Source organism: Myxine glutinosa, chromosome 9, assembly GCF_964187855.1.
Source record: "Myxine glutinosa chromosome 9, kmMyxGlut1.1, whole genome shotgun sequence".
In the NCBI taxonomy this organism is placed as follows: domain Eukaryota; kingdom Metazoa; phylum Chordata; class Myxini; order Myxiniformes; family Myxinidae; genus Myxine; species Myxine glutinosa.
This window is the reverse complement of record NC_136269.1, coordinates 74,413,026-74,425,632: the sequence shown is the minus strand read 5'-3', so window position 1 is coordinate 74,425,632 and position 12,607 is coordinate 74,413,026. Positions and strand designations below refer to the sequence as shown.

The following is a 12,607-nucleotide window of genomic DNA, read 5'->3' as shown; positions in this document are numbered from 1 at the left end:
TAAAATGTCTCAATTCACGTGACGTATGACGTCAGGACTCTGATACACATGACGTTACGGTACTTGCTCGGTCCATTGAAGGGGCGTGTTTTATAGTTTTGAATGACTTGGATTAAGATTTGAAAGTTTTTAATTGTGACGTTTTCCTTCGTGTGAATTTTTTTTTTACAGCGAATTTGGGGAAATGCCCCTGTACAGTCGAATCTCCGTCACTGTCAAACATTTTAATATGGTAGATGTATTATAAATAAATAATAAAAATGCAACTCATACTTCAAATTATAACTTTTGTAGTTGACACATTTTGTTTCGGTAAAAAGCAACGGTTTGATAGATAATTTATAATGACCTTAAATGAGATACCTTTCACAAGTTTAAACAAACAAGAATGCAATTTTGTTAACTTGACATATCGATGACGTCACAGCTTACACCACGCTTCCAAGCCAACTTCTTGGCCACGTCACGTTTTTCATTCCTGACCTTCATTTCTCTGACAGAATCTACGATGTATATGTAGTGCTCGTAGCACTCAAGTATCGTTTTATTATTTTTTTAATCGATATTATATATACGGTATACCACACGCCCAAAACCTTCAGCTACACCGCCCTAATATTGAAAACAACAATGACTCTTCATTGCATTTATATGATACTAGCTATAAACTAGCAGGAGTATCCGATGTTGTCGGGTGGGGAGGTGGGAGGGAGGAGGCACGAGAGGGAGTGGTGAGGAATCATCACCTTTTCGTTGAATATATGCTTGTGAATGTGCCGTTCATCATGTTTCTGAGTTCAGTGTTATGCTTATGCAGATCAGGAAGAAGAAGAAGCCGTATTCGTACTTCGTACACTTCCGGAATTGTTTGATTTATTTGTGTTCAAATGTCTGGTGATTGTTTTGTATTTATTTATGAGAATGTGTACTATATAACTCATTAATTTAAAAAGGCTGAGCACTATCGAGCGATTTTTTTTAAAATAAAAAAAAACGAATGTTTTTTTTTTAAAGGTTTTTTTTTGGCCTAAAACACTTCCAGGCAGTCACTGATGAACCTCTGAAAGTTTGACGACGATCCGTTCAGCCATCTCTGAGAAAAATGGCGACACACAGACAGACCAACGGCTCTCTTATAAAGTAGATCTCATAATTAGAACGAAAGGGTTAATGGGGGCATTAAATAGTTTATTGACATTTTCTTCTCTATTATAAAGGCCTAACCTTCGAAAGGTACAATTGGCCCTTGAAATTTCTTTAAATTTAAATTCCTCTTTAAATTAATTAGAATGGAGAAAATGTAAAACATCGATTTGAATGAGAGCATACTCTGTAAAGCGGTGCTCAGATTCCTCAGAGAGCGGGAAATCCTTATAGAATTGAAGGGAACCTAATGGCTCCATTGGTGCATGGTTCAAGTTTCGTTGAGTGGCCTATATAGAGCCACGCGGCTCTGAAAGCAAGTCAAGCAACATTAAACCTTCAAAAAAGAAAAGGAGAAGAAGAAATGAGAGGATGATACGAACAGCCACAAAAAGCTCAACTTTCGTACGGTTTTAATAAGCGTCGTCTGATTGGACAACACTCTCGGTCTCGTACGTCATTTCCATTTCCTTGTTACCAGAACGGCGCGCGGGTATTACATTTAAATGTTTTCGCGTTCGTTTCGATTCCTTTCCAGTTTTTGTCTTCACGATTTTAGTTGTGTCGCATTTTTAGTTGCACGTATTGTGTTGGTATTGATATCGTATAATTATGTATTGTTATTTTAAAACTAAAAGGGTGTTTAACCATACAGAGTCTTAGCCGAGATTTGATGCATGTGCTGTTGATCTGTTTCGTATCTGGTTTAAAATCAGTTGGAATTATTACACCCAGATTCCCTGTTCAGTAACCTCAGCAAGGGAGGAACCATCCAAGGTATAGTTGTACTTTTCCATACCATAGGTCTTATTTTCAGGACATTATATTTGTTGATATTAAACTTAAGATTTCGAAGCTCATGGGCCTATCACTTGTAGCCTACTAGTACTAGTTATAGTTATATGGCCCTATTACTTATATGGGCCTATTTCTTCGCCATCGCAGACAAGTCGGTGATCTCTATCTTCTACCGCTTCCTTTCTGGTCTTGCACCCTGTGCTCTTTCCGTGTTTTGCCCCCCCCCCCCGTGCTCCTTCCGTGTCCCCCCCCCCCCCTGTGCTCTTTCCGTGTTTTGCCCCCTCCCCCCCCCCCCCCCCCTCTTTGAGCTTTTGAGCAGGGTTCACACGGTCCACCATCAACCCCCCTTGTAGTGAAACTACCAAAACCTTCAATCTCATTCTACCCTCCAGGTCATCAAGACAGCTGTTCTCCACATTCTCAGATCGTGCCCAATTCAAAACCATGATCCTTTCTATCCTTGTTTACCCCAAGCCCCCCACCCCCGAGCCACTCTCCCTTCTCCTTCCAAATTTCCAGTTTCCTTCTGTATCCATCCTATGCATCCTCTCCTGCCCCCCCATTTGTCCCCACACCCACTGTTTGTCCAAGTCTGCCTCTTGGCCTTCAGCTCTGCTGTTGTCCCCACCCCCCTGCTATTCGTTTTGTCCTGTTGCACCCTGATCCTTTCGGTATACCAGTGCTAGCTCTATGTATCCAAAACAAAAACAAGCCATTTCTGAGATTAGGCTGAAAAGACATTTAGGTCACTTTGCACCGTCTCACAGTCATCTTTGCAAGATATTCCTCAGTAGATGTTCGTGTTATCAGTAAATATTTTCACAGAAGACTTGACTATACTAGGTAGGTCATTGATATATATATAGGAGGAATAACATGGGCCCAACAATCGAGCCTTGCGGTGCTCCACTTGTCACCTTCTTCCAGGTGGATGAGCCACCTCTCAACCGCAGTGTTTCCTCCTGTTATTCAGGAATTCCTTCAGCCAAGAATGAACAATCCTTTTTAAACCATTCTGCATTAGACGTGGCAATGCAATTTACATGTCTTAATTGATTTGTTGTCACAGGTCATGCAGCCTACTGCATGGATGATACTGCGGCAATTGATCATACGCTGCAAAATCGGGCAGAGCATGAAACTTTTGGAGAGTTGGGGTTACTTTTCCCACAATGAGCTCCAGAGATTGAAGCAATGCAGAAGTAAGATGGCTTTAGTATCTGCAGTTCGACCAATCGCAGAGGTACGATGACTTTTCCCTAAACATGCTTTTGTAACGAAAGAAACCGTTAGAAGCCATCAAGGCGCGAATGTTTTTTGACAGCTTTGCGCAGGTTGCAAATGTACCTATGGGTGGCATGTACCCATGAGTGATGTGCATGTGCGTGTTCCTGAAAGAAAAATGTCGACATGTCTTGACCTAATGTGACTCGTATTTATAGAACTTTTTACCTCCGCCACCAAAGGTGGATGGAGGTTATGTTTTCACCCCTGTCTGTCTGTTTGTTTAGAAGCTATCTCAAAAAGTTGGGGACGGATTCAGACAAAACATGGTGGGCAAGTTGGGTGTTCCTCAGGGCAAGTTGCATACCTCATGAGAGAGCATACCTCATGGTGGGCAAGTTGGGTGTGTGACAAGGACAAATCGATTCGATTTTCTTGAAGATTTGAATCCGGATCAGAGAATGTTTTTATTTTTTAAATTGATTCTTCACCATTGAGAGATCAGGCCAAAAACGATATATAGTGCAGGATATTAAAAAAAGTTATGGACGAGTTATGACTAAACTTGGTAGACGAGTTGGTAAGGTGACAAGAACACGACGATTAGATTTTGGTTCAGGTCCGAATCCAGATCCGGCCTATCAGTGGATAGGAAACGTAAATTGTTCAGCCTAGCGGAGGTATGCGCTCTACCGAGTGCTGTTCTAGTTGAGCTTATTCTGACATTTAATTTTTTTTCTTTTTTAGTTCAGCGTTTTTAACGACGTGATCCTTTTAACCAACTGTCTTTTCAGGAAAACGATATTGCTCTTCAGCAAGTGATGGAACTTGAGCTCCTTTGTAAGTCACTTGTTCCATAATATTTTTGGTATGCAGTTGTTTGTCAACTACTTTGCTTTTGGCAAAATATGTGGGATTGAAAGCCCCATTTGAAAATCGATCTGTTTTGTGCATATCTGGTTGCTTTGTTTTTGTTTTTTTTTATCTTTGCAGATGTGCAATTGTTCTCAAAGCAGAAAAACTGGAGAGCCTTTAAGCTCACTGACCCAGAAAGTACGACTGACAACATATATCCTTTGATTTTAATTAAAATGAGGGCCGAGAGCCACTCCCCCCCCCCCCCCCCCCGTCTCCCTCCCAAACCTCCTTTCATGCTCCCCAAACCTCCAGCGCAGCAGGAGACTGGATTTTGCAATTGATTTGGTGTACGTGTGTGTCCAGGCCATAACTTTTTAGTATTTGAGTTATTGTCATGAAATTTTCAAGAAACCTCTATTATGAAAATGTGGAGAAAATAGTCAAAATGTGTACATGTAAAGACATAGTGACGATAAATAGCCCTTGTTAGCACCACCGCTGGGCGTCAAGTGCGAGCCGCCCCGTTATTTATTTATTTATTTTTATTACTTCCATGTTTCCTTATTTATTTAACAATGAGCTTTAGTGTGTCTGTCCAGGCCGTAACATTTTTACCAATCGAGCTTTTGTCATAAAATCTTCAACAAACCTTTATTATGAGATTATGGAGAACACAAAATAATAGAATGTGCAATTTATTTTTAGCTGTCGTTTACGTCAAGTTTGGTTTGAATACAAAGCGGATGCAGACGAGCCTTGCATTTTGAGGTACTTTCTAGTTGAAGTTGTTGTGTTCACAGATTTGAGGGCAGAGCCAATTGATCAGGAAAGACTGAGAGCTGACCTGCAAATCAAGCTATCTCTCTTTTTTAAGAGCGTAAGTTTGCCAAGGACAACATGCTTTTTGGTTTATTCTGTGATTGTGATTTGGAAAGTACTTACTTTAATTTGCTAAATTAGCCAAATTATCTTGTGAAATATCATTTTTACAAGGATGCACCATAAGAAAATGGCCTGCATCACCCATTATGGATTACTATCATTATGGAGTACCAGTACCTGTCCTACGGGCGATGTTGTTCCAAGCATGCAACACGTTCTTCTGACATGTATCTTTATTTGGGTGGTGTATCGGCAACTGACAGCTGCTTGAATCACTCCCGAAAATATAATGAATAACCCAGGTTACGTACATGAAGCAAAAACATGCCGACAGCTTGTAATTCAAAACACTTCACTGGAAAACGTGGGCACAGGAATACTGTACTGTAAAAGGTGGGGACTTGTAATATCCTCTCACACCTGGAGTGGTGGTACACAATCCACATTTACATAGAGAAACTAGAACGGCACTCAGTAGAGAGCATACCTCAGCCTGGTTGGCCATATCACTCAATTGTGAAGAATCACTTTAAAAATTATACGAGCCGGATCCGGATCTTCACCAAAATTGAATCCTTTCTTGTCAGACACCCAACCTGTCCAACAAGTTTCGGCCAAATCCATCCATACCTTTTTGAGATATCCTGCTATGTATCGTTTTTGGCCCTATCTCCCAATGCTGAAGAATCATTTAAGTTAAATAATTATCATATCCGAATCCTTCACCAAAATCCAAACCTAGTAGAAAATGGGGGACGATTTGAGATGGCGGTGAACAGCAGTTTTGAAGAGAGAGTGGGGAAGTTGATTCTACGGGTGTTTGGCTTTGGATTTCAACTTTGAAATGATGCTTGCCCAACCATGTAATGCTTGAGAATGAGACCCAAGAGTTTGAGTGGTCCAAGTCTTCCACGAACTGGTCGGTCAGGCCTGACATTTGATTGGAGGTGGCAGAGATTTGTAATTTGTTCAGATGCCAGCAATAACTGGCATTCTCTTCATGAAAGACACCATGTGATCTTTAGTCTCCCTTCACCCCCAAACTAATACTAGCGGACAGGACACCTAGTTTAACATGCATCTGAGGGACGAGGCTTTGCCCTGGTTACTCTTTGTAATTCAATTTTTTACCTTTTAAAAATGCCTTCCCCATCGAAGTTGCAGAAGGCATTATGTTTTTGGGTTGTCCGTTTGGCTATCCATGAGTCCGTGACATGTTTTCATTACAACGATAACTTAAGAATGGCTTAAGGGAACCAAGTCAAACTTGGTAAAAGTTTGTAAAATGATGTAAAGATAAACTGATTAGATCATGGGGTCAATAAGTCAAAGGTCAGATGTCCCGTTAGGTAAGAATTATTTTACTGCACCAACTTGTTAACCAGTGAAGGGATTTTGACCAAATTTGATGAAAGTATACATTATGATGTAAAGATGGACTGATTAGATTTCAGTGTCAGAGGTCATGTCAGGTAAAAATATGATACTTGAGAACAGCTGAAGGGATTTAAATCAAACTTGGTACAAGTATGTATGACGTAATGTGGGTGGAGGCATATTAGTCGACGTCGCGATGTCAGTCGTAGTTTTTTTTTGTTTGTTTGTTTTTTGTTTTTTTCCATCTTTTTAAAGTGATTCTTCACTATTGGGAGATAGGGCCAAAATCGATACATAGCAGGATATCTCAAAACGTTATGGACGGATTTGGACGAAACTTGGTGAACAGGTTGTGTGTGTGTGACGAGGGAGAATCTATTCGATTTTGGTGAAGATCTGAATATGGATTCGGATATGATAATTATTTAATTTTTTTAGTCATTCTTCACCACTGAGTGATACGGCTAAAATAAACATATAGCAGGATATCTCAAAAAGTTATGGACGGATTTGGACGAAACTTGGTGGACAGGTTGTGTGTGTGACAAGGAAGACAACAACAACACAACATGCATTTTAAGGCCATTTTCCCTGCTAGAGCGGGGGTTAGCCTTGCGGTCCCCATGACAATCTTCTCCATTTTGCCCTATTTTCTGCATCTCTCCTTGTTAACCCCCTTGCCCGCATTTCTTCTTCCACCATCTTTAGACAAGTCTTTCTCGGTCTTCCCCGTCCTCTACTTCCTTCTACATTCATTTCCATCACTCTTCTTAACCAGTCACTTTCATCCTTCCTCAACACATGACCAAACCATCTCAACCTGTTCCTCTTCACAGCATCAATCACAGGCTCTATTCCCATCATCTTTCGCAATTCATGATTTGTCTTCCTCTCTCTCAACGATACTCCGCACATCCGTCGAACCATTCGCATTTCCACCCTTTCCAGCCTTCGTTGCTGCTCTACGTTCATTACCCATGTCTCGCTCCCATAAATCATAACACTTCTCACACATGCAGCACACACCTTTCCCTTCAGCTTCAACGACACTCCCCTCCTCATCAGCACGCCACTCAGTTCCCGAAACCTCTTCCATGCACATCTCACTCTTGCAACCGTTGCCGAGTCTGATCCACCTTCTCCATTCAGCATGTCTCTGAGGTAGCAAAATGTTTTCACACCTTCCAGCTTCATGCCGTCTCCAAGATCCAACTCAACATTTCCTCCATGTGCAGCTCCCTCTGTGCACACCTTACATTTGAATGTAGCTGCCACACTGGTTAATTACCCTCTCAGACCACAACATTTTCGATGAACCCACTCAGCGCACATTGTACATTGAATGGAGTTCACTCCGACACCCTTCCTGCACACAGCACATGGCCACTTCCCAGTTCTTTCCACCTCACCACATGCTTTACCACTTGCCATCACCTTCGTCTTTCCTATATTCACCTTCAGACCTTTTGTCTCCATACATTCCTTCCACTTGTTCATCTTTTCCTTCAGTCCATCCATACTTTCCGCAATCAACACCAGATCATCTGCATACAACAACTCCCACGGTAAACCCTCCTTTGCGTTCCGAGCCAGCACCTCCATCACAGCTACAAATAGTAGTGGACTTAGTACCAACCCCTGATGCACTCCCACCTTCACCTCAAACTCACCACTGTTCCCGTCCTTCGTCCTTACAGCTGTGCTCGCTCGCTCTTTTGTACATTGCCATCACTACTCTGATCAACCATTCCTCCACTCATAACTTCCTCAATGCCCATGTCAATACTTCACGTGTAACCCTATCGAATGCTTTCTCCAGATCAACAAACCCAAGAAACAACTTCTTCCTCTTCTCAATGTACTTCTCCTGCAACTGCCTTACAATAAAGAGCGCGTCTGTCGTTCCTCTTCCTGGCATAAATCCAAACTGCATTTCGTCGATCTTCACCTTCTTCCTTATCCTCCTCTCCAACACCCTTTCCAATACCTTCATTCCATGCTCCAAGAACTTTATCGCTCGGTACGAGCCACACTCCAGAGGGTCACCTTTCCCCTTGTATAGAGGGTGGAGGGTACTCAGTTCCCAGCCACTGGAATGCGGCCTTCTTTCACCACCAGATTACAGATCTCTGTCATTCTCTTCACACCCCATCTTCCTGCTGCCTTCAACATATCTCCCACAACTCCCATCGGCCCTCCCGCTTTTCTACTCTTCATTGCTTTTATCGCTTCCTCTTGAGTGGTGTTGGTGTTGGGCTAGCGGCTAGGGTGCCGGCTTAGGATCCTAGGATCCTGGGTTCGAATCTCGGTCGATCGCCAAATTAATGCCAGGGGGGTTGACTCAGCCTGTCATCCTTCCGAGGTCGGCTAATTGAGTACCAGTTCACTGGTAATTCCCTGTTTGTCGTTGAAGGCGGCAAAAAGGGTTGGCGTCAGGAAGGGCATCCGGCCGTAAAACATTGCTTCAAAAAGGGGACCAAAAAACAACAACTACCACGGTCCCCGAAAAGGCCAACCCCCGCTTTGCGGGGAAAAATGGCCTCTAAACGGTGGGTATTGCTTTTATCGCTTCCTCAACTTCCTTCTCAGTTATCTTCTCTGCCGGTCCTAAAACTGGGTTACTCTCGATGTTGCCATCCCTTTCATTCTCTGTATTCAACAGCATTTCCATATATCTTTTCCATCTTCCTTTAATTCCATCTGAGTCCACAACGATTTGTCCCACTTCATCCTTCAAGCAACTCACCCCCATCACATCACACCTCTCTTTTGCTATCTGCTTTGCAATCCTGAATACCGCTCTGTGACCCTCTTCCAAATCCAAGCTTTCTCCGAACATTTTCCTCCATGCCTGCTGCGCCTTTGCTACCTCTTTCTTTGCAGCCTTCTTGGCTGCCTTATAACTTTCATGCTCTGCTTTTTCTGCTCCCGTACCCTTCACCTTCTGCCACTCCTTGAACTTCTTCCTCTTCTCGTCAATCCTCTTTCCAACCTCCTCATGCCACCACCATGTTTCCGAGTGCCTCGGTGGTCCTTTTGTCCATCCACATACCTCACCAACGGCTCCCAACAGACTATCTTTCATTGACATCCAACCACGTTCAAGCTCAACCACATCATCCTCTACCCTACTCAGCCTCTCTTTTAATGCCTCCCTTACTGTCACCTCTTTCAACCTCTGCACCTTCATTCTCGGTTGGTACTTCACCCGCCGAGCTCTCCTCGCACCTTTCACCCTTATGTCGCAGACAACCATGTGGTGCTGTGAAACAGCCTCCTCCCCCGGGATCACCTTTGTGTCCCTGAGGTGCCCCCTATCTCGCCTACGCACCATCAGGTAGTCAACGGTTGTCGTCGACACACCTGACGTGTATGTAACAAGCTTATTATCCTCTTTCTGGAACTGAGTATTACAAATCAACAAATCGGCTCCATCAGCAAACTCCAAAATCCTTTCACCTTCTCCATTTCTCACACCATATCCGTAACCCCCATGAACTCCCTCAAAACCGTCCATACTCCTTCCCACATGTCCATTTCGGTCTCCTCCTACCACAACAACTTCCTCATCTTTCACGTTTTCCATCAGCTTCTCTGTCGCACACCAGAACTTGTCCTTCTCTTCATCGCTCCGTCCAACCTGCGGAGCATATCCCGAGATGACGTTCACCAAGAGCTTTCCAATCATCATTTTCACCATCATCAACCTATCACTCACTCTAGTCACACTCACCACACTGTCTACAAACTCCTCAGAAAACAGGACACCAACACCATTCACGCCCTCCGGGCACCCTTGCCACACAAACTTGTATTTCTCTCCCTGCCTACCCTTCACCATTCTCACACCACTTCCCTTCCATCTCGTCTCCTGCACACAACATATGTCCACTCTTCTTCTGACCAATACTTCCACCACTTCTCCTGATCTCCCTGGCATTGTCCCTACATTCCATGTCCCAAACCTCAGAAACCGATCTCCACTTCGGGCTGCACCCTGCCCATATGTCGTTGTAATTGTCATGGTTCTCTTTTTGAGGCAATGGTTTTATGGCCGGATGCCCTTCCTGACGCCAACCCTCTTAGTCGCCTCTTACGACACGCAGGGATACGGTGTCCCTATTCTAACCAGGGTACACACCGGGAACGTGTGTGACAAGGAAGAATCGATTAAATTTTGGTGAAGATCCGGATCCAGCTAGTATAATTTTTAAGTGATTCTTCACCATTGGGCAATAGGGCCAAAAACGATACAAAGCAGGATATCTCAAAAAGTTGTGGATGGATGATTTTGATTAAATATAATTCTGTATTGTGATTTTCTGGTCTACTCTAGGATACAAAACATAAACTGTTCACCTGGCGGAGGTATGCTCTCTGAGTTCCGTTCTAGTCTTTTCATTGCTTCTCGGTTGCATTTTTGGTATTTAGCTCTACCAAAGGTCAGATGGAAAGCTATTTCATATCGGCCAATTAAGAGCCAAGAGCAAAGTCGAGGGCTTCTTGCATGAGAGTTTTGTTTTGCTGATAAGGCAGTGCTTGGTGCTCTCAGCACGGAAGACCTGCAGAGATTTGTAAACGACTGTATTTCCCATCACCTTGTTGGAATTTTGGCTTCATTATTAGCTCCTATAAGGGCCATGGTCATGGCTCAAGAAGCTGCGGCACCACCATCAATCTCAGTTTTCCGAACATATTTCGAGATGGTGAACATGTTTTCCTATCTTGGATCCATAGTTACAGACAGACAGTCACTCATTGGATGGGGATTAAATGTGTGCAGTGGCAATGTTATTGCTACGTTTGGCTTCCTTATAAAGCGAGATTGTAACAAGAAGCTGTTTATTTATACCAAAATGCAGGTGTACAAAGCTTATGTCCTCTGTACGTTAGTCTATGGTGATGAAACCTGGTCCACTTTATGCAAATAGAAGAGGCTACACTATTTTCGCCCTCTATCATGTCTTGAAGATTAAATGGCAGGATAACATCTGAAATTATATTGTTTGAGAAATTGCGGAATTTGGATCTTTACCCTGCCGAGGTTCAGCAATTACTTCGCTCTGTCTGTTTGCCTGTCTGGTAGTCAAACGCAATTGAAAATCATTCAAAACAGGAAACTTACTGTTTTTAGGGACGTCAGAAAATACACAAACGGGCACGGATAACTAATGTAACGTATTTAATAAGGTGGTAAGCCTGGTGTTGCTAACGGTGATCTGGTGGCTGGCTTGAGATCTTTCGGGTCCTGAGTTTGAGGCCATGTCATGCCATTTAATTAACACCTAGGTGGGTTTACTCAGCCTGTCATCCTTTTGGGGTCAGCAAAATGAGTACCAGCTTACTGGTAACAGGGGCAGCTGTGCCCCCACAAAATGATGCAACCAGCACCCACAGGCTGCACACGAACCACCGGTGAGGTGGTGTAAAAGACTGTGGTAAACTTGCGGATAACAGTTTTTTTTTTTTTCCTCCAACCTTTAAAATCTGTATTTCACTTGAATTTAATTATATATTTGAACACTGTGGAACACAAATTCCCTTATTGGTTCTTTCAAATACCTTCCGTTTAGCAGTACTTGGACAAAATATTACAGTAATTTACGTCATCTCGACCAATCAAACTTGCTGCTTGCAGATCCTACCCATGTCCTCTTTTCTTAAGACTGTGTGGGGTAAGTTGTTATTCAAACTCTGGTAATTTCTGGGGGTTTTTGTTGTTGTTGTTGTTGTTGTTGTTGTTTTTTGCCTTGCATGTTTTGTCTTTGCCGGGTTTGGTTCCTATCAGATGGTGGCAGTGCGGGTGATACAGAACGCCTTTTGGATCCAGATTTCTATTCAGGAGTGGTCCAGAAAGGCCAAACTACAGAGATGCACGGTGCAAGCTGTGTTCTACCCACTGTCTGCACACATCTTTTTAACATTTGCAAAACCATCTATCCAAGATCACTTGCTGCAGGTGTGTGGTTCTCTAGCCTGGGCCCCTTCTATTGAGTGGAGTCACCAATCCCTATGTGTAAGTGGTATTTTTAAAGGAGCTAACAATTATTAACATTTCTTGATTGGAGCATGCCTTTTTAAATAAAGTGATAAATGGAAAGTGTAGTTTGTAAACTTGCTTGCTTCAATTTATTTTATTTTATTGTTGCACATGTTTACTCTTCCATCATCGTAGGTTATTTTTTTTTTTTTTTTTTTTTTTCTTCAAGTTTTTTTCCTCATGGCTTTCTCCATTTTTTTAGACCAATAAAAATTGGGTCGCAGTACCCCTAAAATGAAATCAATCGTACTCCACTTGTATGGCTTTCTTCAGTTCCGTGTCGAC

The 12,607-nt window shown here is 42.8% G+C and overlaps 1 protein-coding gene across 1 annotated transcript in view; it reads left to right on the top strand.

Annotated features, from left to right (window-relative positions):
- The first annotated feature begins 1,605 nt into the window (after nucleotides 1–1,605).
- The window catches only part of CENPN (centromere protein N), a 33,905-nt gene continuing 22,903 nt past the window's right edge, over nucleotides 1,606–12,607 (top strand). Inside the window, exons 1-6 of the mRNA XM_078784447.1 lie at nucleotides 1,606–1,636; nucleotides 3,011–3,184; nucleotides 3,960–4,005; nucleotides 4,159–4,218; nucleotides 4,824–4,900; nucleotides 12,071–12,241. Coding sequence (XP_078640573.1) covers nucleotides 3,014–3,184; nucleotides 3,960–4,005; nucleotides 4,159–4,218; nucleotides 4,824–4,900; nucleotides 12,071–12,241 — 525 coding nt within the window. The 5' untranslated portion in view covers nucleotides 1,606–1,636; nucleotides 3,011–3,013. The remainder of the gene's footprint in view (nucleotides 1,637–3,010; nucleotides 3,185–3,959; nucleotides 4,006–4,158; nucleotides 4,219–4,823; nucleotides 4,901–12,070; nucleotides 12,242–12,607) is intronic.